Here is a 14120-nt window from a genome sequence, read left to right on the forward strand (position 1 = left end):
TTCTAGGGCTGCGCAATGTAACCTGTTTACCGGTATTTACCGGTTCAGACATGAAATCGATACGTATTGCGATACCCGGATCGAAAACCGGTTTTTCGACCTGCATTTGGAAAACTTCGTAACACTCGGAAATCTTAGGATATTTCCGTTTTTCACACCGGAAATCAAGTTAAGTTCGGTTTGAAGTTGTGTTCTTAAGTTTTGTTCAAGTGATTCGCAATGTTTTTGATCTGAATGTTATATAGATATATATTTACTCATTATTGACCAGTGATCCCTGATATGTCCTCCTGACCAGGTCAAGTTGCTGTCTAAAATCTCAGGGCTTTTTCGACAGTGGAGAAACTAGTTCAAACTAGTAACCACTGTGTTGATGTTAAATTGTTCTTTTCCTTGTTTCCTTCATTTTAACATGATTAAAAGTTTTTATTAAAGCTTAATCAGGCATAGTGATTTTGTTGTGTTTTTGCTTTATAAATCAAGCATTAACTCGATTATAAGTAATTTTATATGAAAAAAATGTTCTTGCAATATATTGCAATACGTATCGCAAAATATGCTTTCGAATTACAATATATCGCAATATGAAACTTCTCTGCAATACCCACCCCTAGTGATGCAGGGCCCAGATAGCTACAGCTGCAGTGAAACCTACGACCAGGGTTATGGTGCTGAAGATTTATGTAAGACAATCAGTATGAACTCGGATTCGAGCCCACAATGATAGGTTTCTGGCGTGACAAAGGGTCGCAACTCTGCATTGCTAATTGTGGGACCCAATAGTGAGTATCCGAGGTGGAGTGAATATGGTTTCTTTTTTTCTTGCCGAGTGGTTGAAACGAAAGCTATCGAGGGAGAAAGACAACTTTAATTATCTACATTGATGAAACTCATTCCTGGTGTCCTCTCCATGACACTGCTGAGTTCCTAAAGCACCCTAACAAGGCTCGCTGACTTGGTTGACACATGTCATCGGTTCCCAATTGCGCAGATCGATGCTCATGCTGTTGATCACTGGATTGTCTGGTCCAGACTCGATTATTTACAGACAGCTGCCATATAGCTGGAATATTGCTGAGTGTGGCGTAAAACTAAACTCACTCTCACTCACTGTTCCTGGGCACTGGTGTACTTGTGGTAAGTCTAAAGGGCTAACAAATGGATAACCCGATAATTGCATTTATTTATCATATATTGACACAAATCTGCCGGTACATTCTACTGGCCGGAATTGTGAGACTGTCCATTGGATATTGTAATGGTCAGAGCCTGAGGTGCAATGATGCTCAGAAGTTCTCTGGGAAATGAAGACATGTCCACTGATATTGTTGGTTCAATTGTTGACTCACCGCTGTTATTCCTGCTTCGTGTGATGTTATCAGGTAAAGGGGACACTAGGTCAAAATCACCATGTCTGTTTATCACAAATGACCGTAACATTTCATCTAGTTCACTTGAAGGTGTCTGGTGACCACTTCTTAGATTCTCAGTGTTTGTGCTGGGGACAGACTGAACTACTAAAGCACAATTGACTCCCTGTGAATTTGGGCCCGTTTGACCATGACTTGAGTCATGACATTGACCTACATTTTGCAGATGAGCAAATTCACTTAATCCATGGCTATCAAGTTCATTGAAGTTGATCTTGGTGGAATCGTCTGTTGCAATACTGGAGGCTGATAAAGAAGGTTTCTGTTCTTGACTATGTTGACGAACTGCACTTAAACTATGAAAGGGCACTGGCCCAATGGAGGTTTCAACAGCGGAATTAACTGTACTGCACTGGGTGACATTGTCAGACTGAGAGGCAGCGTTACATACACTAGAGGGATCAGATGTTTCATTTTTGTGTCTTTGCAATGATTGAGTGGAGCTGCATTGCTCCTTACCAGGAGGCATACAAGTCAGAGATTCAGCAGATTTCGCTCCTTGTGAAGGAGATGTAGATACCTCCTTCCCCAGTAGTTGACTCTGTTGAGATGAAACTACACTGTTTTCCTTGGTTTCTGGAGTTTGGGCTGATACTTTGTTGACCTGCTGCACAGAAGCCTCTGTATGCCGCTGCGACTGGACAAACATCTGTTGGAGCTGTTCAAGACTTATAGGACTCCCAACAGGGAGCCGAGCAGGAACACAGATGTTCTGGATGCCTCTCTGTTGCAACTGTTCAGGATTCAAAGGGGCCACAGTTACAAACTGGGGTAGCTGGGGCCTGCTTGTGTCATGAGGGTAAAATGGAACCTGCTGGTTCTGTGGCTGCTGTGCTCTTTGAGCTGGCTGCAGTACTGGAATTCTTAGACCCTGCAGGTTGGGTCGAATGTTCTGCAACTGAATGGGCTGGGCTACAACCTGAGATAGTTGGTGTGGATGAAGATTAATTACTTGATGGATCTGGTTGCCAATCTTAACCATATTTGATTGGTCAGTAGTTTGAGCTTGAGCTATTTCATCTTTGGCAAAATGTCTCAATACGTTCTGTTCTGAAATGTGGATGGTTTGGCCAGTCATTTCAGTGGATTGATTTGTCTTTGTCACGTGTGATTTCGGCTTCTGTTCAGACACTTGCTGTGATGATGTGTTTTGAACCTCAGCTTGGGTTGTGGATGTCGTGGTATTAGACTTGCTGGAACTTGCCTGCAGCACATATTGAGGTTGAGCTAGTTTTATCTGAATATTAGGTGCCTGCAGATGCAATACATTTGACTGACGATTACCAAGAACTGGAACCTGAAATTGTGGATGACCACTGGAGTTGCTGTACTGCTGCTGGCTCTGGGATGGCACCTGTTGTCCAGCATTCAACTGTTGCCCCAAGCGACCAACTGTCATCGGCTGAGACAATACAGAACCCTTCTGTGTGTTTGATACATTGGGACTGGTTGAGGTTGTTGTCAGGCCTGGAGTGAGAGTTTCCAGCTGGCTGTTCTGGGTGTTCTGGGAGTGTGTGGTCGGGAGTTGGTTCAGAGTACTCTGAGCTGCATTGGCCGGGAACTGTGGACTGTTGGTAGCTGCTACCTGGAACTGACCCAGCTGTGATAACATCCCTGAGGCCAGAGTCTGGAGAAAACAACAATGTAACACGTTGCATGACACCATTCAAAACCAGTACGAGAGCTATAATGGTTACTGCTGCAAGTGGTAAGATACTTTGTAGAACCATATTTCAGAGATGGGTCAGAATGTCTGTGTATTCTGAGAGGGCAAGTGATGCAAGTGTCATCAGTCATTTGGGAGTTTAGTTAGTATTCTGTAGGGGGTGTTGGGGTCTTAGTGTGTGTTCTGTGGGGTGTTGGGAGTTTAGTTAGTATTCTGTAGGGGGTGTTGGGGTCTTAGTGTGTGTTCTGTGGGGTGTTGGGGTCTTAGTGTGAGTTCTGTGGGGTGTTGGGAGTTTAGTTAGTATTCTGTAGGGGTGTTGGGGTCTTAGTGTGTGTTCTGTAGGGGTCGTTGGGGTCTTAGTGTGTGTTCTGTGGGGTGTTGGGAGTTTAGTTAGTATTCTGTAGGGGGTGTTGGGGTCTTAGTGTGTGTTCTGTTGGGTGTTGGGGTCTTGGTGTGTGTTCTGTGGGGTGTTGGGGTCTTGGTGTGTTTTTCTGTGGGGTGTTGGGAGTTTAGTTAGTATTCTGTAGGGGGTGTTGGGGTCTTAGTCTGTGTTCTGTTGGGTGTTGGGGTCTTGGTGTGTGTTCTGTGGGGTGTTGGGGTCTTAGTGTGTGTTCTGTAGGGGTCGTTGGGGTCTTAGTGTGTGTTCTGTGGGGTGTTGGGAGTTTAGTTAGTATTCTGTAGGGGGTGTTGGGGTCTTAGTCTGTGTTCTGTTGGGTGTTGGGGTCTTAGTGTGTGTTCTGTGGGGTGTTGGGAGTTTAGTTAGAATTCTGTAGGGGGTGTTGGGGTCTTAGTGTGTGTTCTGTTGGGTGTTGGGGTCTTAGTGTGTGTTCTGTGGGGTGTTGGGGTCTTAGTGTGTGTTCTGTGGGGTGTTGGGGTCTTAGTGTGTGTTCTGTGGGGTGTTGGGGTCTTAGTGTGTGTTCTGTGGGGTGTTGGGGTCTTGGTGTGTGTTCTGTGGGGTGTTGGAGTCTTAGTGTGTGTTCTGTGGGGTGTTGGGGTCTTAGTGTGTGTTCTGTGGGGTGTTGGGAGTTTAGTTAGTATTCTGTAGGGGGTGTTGGGGTCTTAGTGTGTGTTCTGTGGGGTGTTGGGGTCTTGGTGTGTGTTCTGTGGGGTGTTGGGGTCTTGGTGTGAGTTCTGTGGGGTGTTGGGAGTTTAGTTAGTATTCTGTAGGGGGTGTTGGGGTCTTAGTGTGTGTTCTGTGGGGTGTTGGGGTCTTAGTGTGTGTTCTGTGGGGTGTTGGGGCCTTGGTGTGTGTGTTCTGTGGGGTGTTGGGGTCTTTGTGTGTGTTCTGTGGGGTGTTGGGAGTTTAGTTAGTACTCTGTAGAAGTGTTAGGGGTCTTAGTGTGTGTTCTGTGTGGTGTTGGGAGTTTAGTTAGTACTCTGTAGGGGCGTTGGGGTCTTAGTGTGTGTGTTCTGTAGGGGCGTTGGTAGTTTAGTTAGTATTCTGTAGGGGGTGTTGGGGTCTTAGTGTGTGTTCTGTGGGGTGTTGGGGTCTTAGTGTGAGTTCTGTGGGGTGTTGGGGTCTTAGTGTGTGTTCTGTGGGGTGTTTGGAGTTTAGTTAGTATTCTGTAGGGGGTGTTAGGATTTTAGTGTGGGGTGTTGGAGTCTAAGCGCGTGTTCTGTGGGGTGTTGGGAGTTTAGTTAGTACTCTGTAGGGGGTGTTGGGGTCTTAGTGTGTGTTCTGTGGGGTGTTGGGAGTTTAGTTAGTACTCTGTAGGGGGTGTTGGGGTCTTAGTGTGTGTTCTGTGGGGTGTTGGGAGTTTAGTTAGTACTCTGTAGGGGGTGTTGGGATCTCAGTGCGTGTTCTGTGGGGTGTTGGGAGTTTAGTAAGTACTCTGTAGGGGGTGTTGGGGTGTTAGTGTGAGTTGTTGGAGTGTAGTTAGTGTTCTGTAGGGGTGTTAGGGTCTTAGTGTGTGTTCTGTGGGGTGTTGGGGTCTTAGTGTGTGTTCTGTGGGGTGTTGGGAGTTTAGTTAGTATTCTGTAGGGGTGTATGGGGTCTTAGTGTGTGTTCTGTGGGGTGTTGGGAGTTTAGTTAGTACTCTGTAGGGGTGTTGGGGTCTTAGTGTGTGTTCTGTAGGGGGGGTCTTTGTGTGTGTTCTGTGGGATGTTGGGAGTTTAGTTAGTATTCTGTAGGGGTGTTGAGGTCTTAGTGTGTGTTCTGTGGGGTGTTGGGGTCTTGGTGTGTGTTCTGTGGGGTGTTGGGAGTTTAGTTAGTATTCTGTAGGGGGTGTTGGGGTCTTAGTGTGTGTTCTGTGGGGTGTTGGGGTCTTGGTGTGTGTTCTGTGGGGTGTTGGGGTCTTAGTGTGTGTTCTGTGGGGTGTTAGGAGTTTAGTTAGTATTCTGTAGGGGTGTTAGGGTCTTAGTGTGTGTTCTGTAGGGGTGTAGGGGGTCTTAGTGTGTGTTCTGTGGGGTGTTGGGAGTTTAGTTAGTACTCTGTAGAAGTGTTGGGGTCTTAGTGTGTGTGTTCTGTAGGAAGTGTTAGGGTCTTTGTGTGTGTTCTGTGGGATGTTAGGAGTTTAGTTAGTATTCTGTAGAAGTGTTGAGGTCTTAGTGTGTGTTCTGTGGGGTGTTAGGGTCTTGGTGTGTGTTCTGTGGGGTATTAGGAGTTTAGTTAGTATTCTGTAGAAGTGTTAGGGTCTTAGTGTGTGTTCTGTGGGGTGTTAGGGTCTTGGTGTGTGTTCTGTGGGAAGGGTGTTAGGGTCTTAAGTGTGTGTTCTGTAGGGTGTTAGGAGTTTAGTTAGTATTCTGTAGGGGTGTTGAGGGTCTTAGTGTGTGTGTTCTGTTGGGGTCGTTGGGGTCTTAGTGTGTGTTCTGTGGGGTGTTGGGAGTTTAGTTAGTATTCTGTAGGGGTGTTGGGGTCTTAGTGTGTGTTCTGTTGGGTGTTGGGAGTCTTGGTGTGTGTTCTGTGGGGTGTTGGGGTCTTGGTGTGTTTTTCTGTGGGGTGTTGGGAGTTTAGTTAGTATTCTGTAGAGTGTGTTGGGGTCTTAGTCTGTGTTCTGTTGGGTGTTAGGGTCTTAGTGTGTGTTCTGTGGGGTGTTGGGGTCTTAGTGTGTGTTCTGTAGGGGTCGTTAGGGTCTTAGTGTGTGTTCTGTGGGGTGTTGGGAGTTTAGTTAGTCTTCTGTAGGGGGTGTAGGGGTCTTAGTGTGTGTTCTGTGGGGTGTTGGGAGTTTAGTTAGTACTCTGTAGGGGTGTTAGGGTCTTAGTGTGTGTTCTGTTGGGTGTTAGGAGTTTAGTTAGTACTCTGTAGGAGGTGTTAAGTGTAGTGTGTGTTCTGTAGGGGTCGTTAGGAGTCTTGTGTGTGTGTTCTGTGGGATGTTGGGAGTTTAGTTAGTATTCTGTAGGGGTGTTGAGGTCTTAGTGTGTGTTCTGTTGTGGGTGTTAGGGTCTTGGTGTGTGTTCTGTGGGGTGTTAGGAGTTTAGTTAGTATTCTGTAGAAGTGTTGAGGGTCTTAGTGTGTGTTCTGTGGGGTGTTGGGGTCTTAGTGTGTGTTCTGTGGGGTGTTGGGGTCTTAGTGTGTGTTCTGTGGGGTGTGGGGAGTTTAGTAGTATTCTGTAGGGGTGTTAGGGTCTTAGTGTGTGTTCTGTAGGGGTAGTTAGGGTCTTAGTGTGTGTTCTGTAGGGTGTTGGGAGTTTAGTTAGTATTCTGTAGAGGTGTTGGGGTCTTAGTGTGTGTTCTGTTGGGTGTTGGGGTCTTGGTGTGTGTTCTGTGGGGTGTTAGAGTCTTGGTGTTTTCTGTGGGGTGTTGGGAGTTTAGTTAGTATTCTGTAGGGGTGTTGGGGTCTTAGTCTGTGTTCTGTTGGGTGTTGGGGTCTTGGTGTGTGTTCTGTGGGGTGTTGGGGTCTTAGTGTGTGTTCTGTAGCAAAGTCATTAGGGTCTTAGTGTGTGTTCTGTGGGGTGTTGGGAGTTTACTTAGTTAGTAGAAGTGTTAGGGTCTTAGTCTGTGTTCTGTTGGGTGTTGGGGTCTTGGTGTGTGTTCTGTGGGGTGTTGGGAGTTTCTTAGTATTCTGTAGGGGTGTTGGGGTGTTAGTGTGTGTTCTGTTGGGTGGGGTCTTAGTGTGTGTTCTGTGGGGTGTTGGGGTCTTAGTGTGTGTTCTGTGGGGTGTTGGGGTCTTAGTGTGTGTTCTGTTGGGTGTTGGGGTCTTAGTGTGTGTTCTGTGGGGTGTTGGGGGTCTTAGTGTGTGTCTTAGTGTGTGTTCTGTGGGGTGTTGGGGTCTTGGTGTGTGTTCTGTAGGGTGTTGGAGTCTTAGTGTGTGTTCTGTGGGGTGTTGGGAGTTTAGTTAGTATTCTGTAGGGGTGTTGGGGTCTTGGTGTGTGTTCTGTGGGGTGTTGGAGTCTTGGTGTGTGTTCTGTGGGGTGTTGGGGTCTTAGTGTGTGTTCTGTGGGGTGTTGGAGTCTTAGTGTGTGTTCTGTGGGGTGTTGGGGTCTTAGTGTGTGTTCTGTGGGATGTTGGGGTCTTGGTGTGTGTGTTCTGTGAGGGTGTTGGGGTCTTAGTGTGTGTGTTCTGTGGGGTGTTGGGGTCTTAGTGTGTGTTCTGTGGGGTGTTGGGGTCTTAGTGTGTGTTCTGTGGGGTGTTGGGGTCTTGGTGTGTGTTCTGTGGGGTGTTGGAGTCTTAGTGTGTGTTCTGTGGGGTGTTGGGAGTTTAGTTAGTATTCTGTAGGGGGTGTTGGGGTCTTGTGTGTGTGTTCTGTGGGGTGTTGGAATCTTGGTGTGTGTTCTGTGGGGTGTTGGGGTCTTAGTGTGTGTTCTGTGGGGTGTTGGAGTCTTAGTGTGTGTTCTGTGGGGTGTTGGGGTCTTAGTGTGTGTTCTGTGGGGTGTTGGAGTCTTAGTGTGTGTTCTGTGGGGTGTTGGGGTCTTAGTGTGTGTTCTGTGGGGTGTTTGGCTCTCAGTGTGTGTTCTGTGGGGTGTTTGGCTCTCAGTGAGCGTTCTGTGGGGCGTTGGGGTCTTGGTGTGTGTTCTGTGGGGCATTGGGGTCTTGGAGTGTGTGTGTTCTGTGGGGTGTTGGAGTCTTAGTGTGTGTTCTGTGGGGTGTTGGGAGTTTAGTTAGTATTCTGTAGGGGTGTTGGGGTCTTAGTCTGTGTTTGTTGGGTGTTGGAGTCTTAGGTGTCTTAGTGTGTGTTCTGTGGGGTGTTGGGGTCTTAGTGTGTGTTCTGTGGGGTGTTGGAGTCTTAGTGTGTGTTCTGTGGGGTGTTTGGGTCTTCAGTGTGTGTTCTGTGGGGTGTTTGGCTCTCAGTGTGTGTTCTGTGGGGTGTTTGGCTCTCAGTGAGTGTTCTGTGGGGCTTTGGGGTCTTGGTGTGTGTTCTGTGGGGCATTGGGGTCTTGGAGTGTGTTCTGTGGGGTGTTGGAGTCTTAGTGTGTGTTCTGTGGGGTGTTGGGAGTTTAGTTAGTATTCTGTAGGGGGTGTTGGGGCCTTAGTGTGTGTTCTCTGGGGTGTTGGGGTCTTAGTGTGTGTTCTGTGGGATGTTGGGAGTTTAGTTAGTATTCTGCATTACCTCTGGTCTGGCAATTTGCTGCATGAGTGTCTGCTGCATCATCTGTGTCTCGATCAGCTTCTGCTCCAGCATCTTCAGCATCTGTGCCTGTTGCTGCATAAACTGCTGCTGGACTTCATTCTGCAGATAGAACACAGTCTGTACAACCATCATCTCAATCTAGTTGACCTGGCCCCTCAATATCAACCTGCTTAAATATTTCTGTTATTAAATACACTGTTTACTCACATTCCCTGATTGCGTCTGTGGTGCAGGAGAGGTGACAGTGCTGGCCCCGGAGATGGTTGGACTTGGTTCAGAAGGGCATGTGGGAGACCCAAGCATACTGGACGTACCAATACTGTCATCTGAAATACACCAGTTTTATCCTTCACATCATAATTATAGTTATATTTATGTAATACCCCTCAGAAAATACAGCAATGTGACCCTGTATTGCACTTAAATATTTGGATGAAATGAACCCTGGCAATATACTAAATGATGTTGTGAAGGTATTACTATTGCTGACTGTAGTTTGACTTTGTGTAGGGTACATGTCCTTATACAGAAACGTACCTGGGGTACATATCTGTAGTACCTGTGCCCGACAACAATCCCTTAAGCATTACTATCAGCATCCCGTGAAGCAGGTGCTTGGCCGTGACTCTGACTGGGAAGAAATTCTACTACATGAATCACTAACTGACTTATGACTGAAATTCAGTCCACACAAGTTGGGGAACCTGAAATCGCCATGGGATGGCCTACTACCAGGACTATGTCCACACACTTAGGGGCCTCCAAATGGGGTTCCATGTTAGTCTATGAATGTTTTGTCACTTGCTGTCAATAAGGAAATAAATACTGAACTAACTACTAATAAATAGTATCGACCATGTACATTTCTATTCCTGTGAGTGGATGTGCAGGTAGTAGGGCTGGGACGGATACTCGGGTACTCGAATCCAGGTCGGGTACAGCTGGAATCGAGTCCTATTTCAAGGAATCGAGTACCCAGAAAGGGAGAGAACTCTGTAATGTCAAGGGCATGTAACTCTAACCTAGAGCAAAAGTGCTTAGTTGAGTGTTTGGGCTCATTTTGAGTTTGATGCAAATGGCAGAACCAATTGGCGACTATGTGTACCATGCTATTTATTGCAGAAACAGTACAAGTTCAATGCACAAACATCTTGCTCTAAAACACAATGTAAAACATGATGGTGTTCATTACACTGTGTAACTCTAATTGCTTATTAAGTTAGTTCATAAAAAGCAGTTAACACTACATTGAATGTTGTCTTTAGTTTATATTTCATTTCAATTTCATGAGACATATTTTACTTCTGCGTCAAAGCTGAATACATTCACCATGACAGATATTGTAATTAAATGATTGTATGTGTTGGGATTATCAATTAAAACTAATAAATTAACATACTAAAACGAACATTTATTGAAAGAGCACATTCTGATTTACAAATTCAATGTTCGGCTGATTATCATGACAATAAGAAGAAAGATAATCAGAAATATATAGAAGCACAACTTCCAATGAAGAACTCAATGTTCACTTATATACAAATTTAGAATATTTAAATAACAATAGTTTTGTGCTGTTTTTGTTTATCTAAACGTAAAAATATAGCATTTAGATGCATTTCTTTGTCGCTACATTCAAACAAAAGTATTTTAATGCGACTTTTAATAATATTCTGGAAGGATAAAAATTTAATTACGGTTAATGAGTTATTCACAGCCCGGTATTTGTCTGTATTCTGTAATGTATAATAGACACACTGTAATGTAATGCAACTGACTTGCGCAACAGAGCAAAATGACCAGTCTTCCCTCATGCGAGCCAAGCATTTTGTTATGTTGCTTAACTCAGTTGCATTACAGATTGCCGATCTGTATATCTCGTATAGAATTCTCCAGTCAGTAAATACATCAATCACATTTCATTCTATGTAAGTTTACATAAAGTCTCCATGTAAAACATTATAGGTTCAGTTAGAATATCACATCTGAATGTAGTTCAACAACAGAATAAATTGCCTTTTTTTGTAACACACATCTTTGGTATTGTCCGGTTAATGGAGGTTACTATTAACGACTGTAATTTATCTGCACGTGAGCAATGAGTAGTCAAGTCATAGTGGAATGTAAGTTAGTAATGGTGTTGCTCTTGATATCAGTTAAACGGACGTAAATTAAATAGTTTAAGATCAGTTTCAATGTCTTATTGCCATCCTTTCATGTTTTCTATAAAAATATCTGTCAAATCGTGATTGAATATTCAGAAAGTTGACAGAAGCGCTTTATTCTTGACGTTTCTGGTTACTCGATTCCGATTCGGGTAAGAACATGCGGGTACTAGATTCCCTTTTTTCCTACCCGTCCCAGCCCTAGCAGGTAGAGGCCCCAGACCTCTGCTTTGCCTGGGGGCCTATAATACTGTCAAGACATCTCTGCCCACTACTTGGTTGTATGTTCAACAAGAAGACGGACCTGCTATGAAACATTGACACTTACTGTGAGTTTGACTCAGTGAGTCGCTGGAGATTCGCCGTGGGTTTTCCATCCAGTATTTCCTGAGCCCATGCTGGGGTGGTTCCCTCTCTCCCCCCTGTCTGCTTCATCTGGTCATTGACCTTCCCTATAGTGCTGGCACTACAACCAGTCACCCAGGTGATGAACTTGTAGCAGTTGGACCTCACTCCACCTGAACATACACAATCAGGGGGGTCAGTGGGGGGTCAGTGAAGATATGAGGGGGTCAGTGAGGGGTCTGGGTGATCAGAGAGGGGTAAGAGGGTGATCAGAGGGAGTCAGGGGATGATCAATGGGGTTATAGGGGTTATAGGGGGTCAGAGGGTGATTAGTGGGGTGATAGGGGGTCAGAGGGTGATCAGAAAGGTGTCAGAGGGTGATCAGTGCGGTGATAGGGGTCAGAGGGTGATCAGTGGGGGTCAGAGGGTGATCAGTGGGGTCAGAGGATGATCAGTGGGGTGATGAGGGGGTCAGAGGGTGATAAGTGGGGTGATAGGAGAGTCAGAGGGTGATCAGTGGGGTGAGGTGATAGAGGGGTCAGAGGGTGATCAGTGGGGGTCAGAGGGTGATCAGTGGAGGTCAGAGGGTGATCAGTGGGGTGATAGGGGGTCAGAGGGTGATCAGTGGGGGTCAGAGGGTGATCGGTGGGGTCAGAGGGTGATCAGTGGGGGTCAGAGGGGTCAGAGGGTGATCAGTGGGGTGATATAGGGGTCAGAGGGTGACCAGAGGGGGTCAGAGGGTGATCAGTGCAGTGATAGGGGGTTAGAGGGTGATCAGTGGGGGTCAGAGAGGGTGGGTGATTGGTGGTCAGAGGGTGATCAGTGGGGTGAGAGGTGGTCAGTGGGGTGATAGGGGGTCAGAGGGGTGGGTGATTCAGAGGGGTGATAGGGGTCAGAGGGTGATCAGTGGGGTGATCAGTGGGGGATAGAGAGGGTGATCAGTGGGGTGATAGGGGTCAGAGGGTGATCAGTGGGGTGATCAGTGTGGGGGTCAGAGGGTGATCAGTGGGGTGATAGGGGTCAGAGGGTGATCAGTGGGGGTGAGAGGGGTCAGAGGGTGATCAGTGGGGTGATAGGGGGGTCAGAGGGTGATCAGTGGAAGGTCAGAGGGGTCAGAGGGTGATGAGTGGGGTGATCAATGGGGTCAGAGGGGTCAGAGGGTGATCAGTGGGGTGAGGGGTCAGAGGTGATCAGGGTCAGAGAGGTGATCAGTGGGGTCAGTGGGGGAGGGTGATCAGTGGGGTGGGGGAGTGATCAGAGAGGTTGATCAGTGAGAGGAGAGGGGTCAATTGGACCTCACTCCACCTGAACACACATAATAAGGGGGTCAGTTTGGGCCCTCTCCTTCAACCTAATCACTTTAGCATACATCATGCATATAAAGAGACATTTCAGTTTTTAAGTCGGAAATACCCTGTTTCTTGATATCACTCACTGTCAATATATATCACACAAACCAAAGTGCTGATACTGACCTGTGAAAAACATTTTGCCATTTTTTAAACATTATGAAATCACCATTCTCTGCATTGTTTGGTGTATGTGATAATCTGTCAATCATCAAATCTCCATTCTCTGCATTGTTTGGTGTATGTGTTAATCTGTTAATCATCAAATCACCATTAATAGTTCTAAAATCTCGACCACAAACATAGAATCCTTTTGAACATTTCTGAAATTATGCAAACACAAATGCAGAAGTGAGATTTCCTCTATATTGAACATCCTCGATAATCTCCAGGGCATACGTTACGATAAAATCTCCACTAGTACACTGGATGCATCTACGGCGCCGATGATTTTATAACCTCCCTTTGCTGGATCCGCATTCTCACAGTAGCCAATCAGCTAAGCCGCCGTTACAACCGAGCTTGCCAGTGTCAACAAAGATAGCGGTCGCAGCTTCAAAGGTTTGTTCGCACTGCGCCTCAGATTTGGGGGAAAATCATACAGACAAACTGACAGGTCTGAAACCTTAACAAATATATGCAAGCACTCTTTCTACCTCTTTCAGAGTACCTCTGCTACAATTATGTTGCCAAGTTTAATCGGTTGGATAAAAGAAGCGAAAGTGAGTTGTGATTGGTATGCTCAACTTCATAGCGTAGACACCTGATTTGATGAAAGCCAGCCAAGGGAGGTAATAAAATCATGGGGCTGAGCCGTAGATGCATCCAGGGTTTAGTGGAGATTTATTGTAACGTATACCCTGGAGATTATCGAGGATGTATATTAAATAGTGTTTGCAAAACCCCATTTCACATAGGCAAGTCATGAGATGCCCGTTACATGACGTAGACATCACACACAGCTGCAGCATACTCCCTGAAGTCAACCAGTGTTGTATCAAATGACAAATGTCACCATTATAAAGTCTCCAGATGTAACCCATCAAAACACATCTGGTGTGAAAACAACACTTGTTTCTAAATCAGTGCTTGTTTGCAATGTAAACAAAGGAAAGTTAAGATTTTACACTGTGCAGCATTTCCTGCAGTTTGGAGAGATCCATTCATCTATTCTATTCGTACACAGGCTCAATATTTTTTAGAATATGCATTAGAAGAGTATCGTATAAATAGGAATAATGGAGGTGAGGTGAGGTGAAATTGGGTTAAACGTCGTGCTTGAGAATATTTCGCTCATATGACGACGTGCATGCGTGTGTATGTGTATGTGCGGGTGCTTGTACTAGCCCAGACTGAAGCCTGTTGTATAGTGCTAGTCCACTGAGATATCATGCCGCAGTGAAGCATGAATACCCCACTCAGACACATTATACTGACTCGGAGCCGACCAGTCCTTGTTGTACCCATTAATGCCGAGTGCCAGGCAGGGACCAACAAGTACCATATTTTAATGTCTTTGGGTATGACGCGGTCAGGGATCGAACCCGCAACCTTCCGCTCTCCGGGCGGATGCTCTAACCACTACACCTCGGAGGCGGTCAGGAATAATGGAATTAAAATAGAAAGATTACAATGATTTGGTAAATTTAACAGAAAGAT

The 14120-nt window shown here is 45.9% G+C and overlaps 1 protein-coding gene across 2 annotated transcripts in view; it reads right to left on the bottom strand.

Moving 5' to 3' along the window:
• Window positions 1–1163: 1163 nt before the first annotated feature.
• LOC124258384 (chromatin modification-related protein eaf-1-like) overlaps window positions 1164–14120 on the bottom strand; it is a 36877-nt gene continuing 23920 nt past the window's right edge. Inside the window, exons 1-4 of one of the 2 annotated variants that reach the window (XM_046692477.1) lie at window positions 11096–11276; window positions 8810–8928; window positions 8582–8701; window positions 1164–3057 (exon numbers count right to left, since the gene is read on the bottom strand). In XM_046692477.1, the coding sequence (XP_046548433.1) occupies window positions 1219–3057; window positions 8582–8701; window positions 8810–8928; window positions 11096–11144 (2127 nt within the window). In that variant the 5' untranslated portion in view covers window positions 11145–11276 and the 3' untranslated portion in view covers window positions 1164–1218. Of the gene's footprint in view, window positions 3058–8581; window positions 8702–8809; window positions 8929–11095; window positions 11286–14120 lie in introns of those variants that run through there. The other variant, XM_046692478.1, reaches the window with a different exon arrangement.

The sequence above is a fragment of the Haliotis rubra genome, unplaced genomic scaffold (assembly GCF_003918875.1).
Source record: "Haliotis rubra isolate DU_JTF1 unplaced genomic scaffold, ASM391887v1 Scf690, whole genome shotgun sequence".
NCBI lineage: Eukaryota > Metazoa > Mollusca > Gastropoda > Lepetellida > Haliotidae > Haliotis > Haliotis rubra.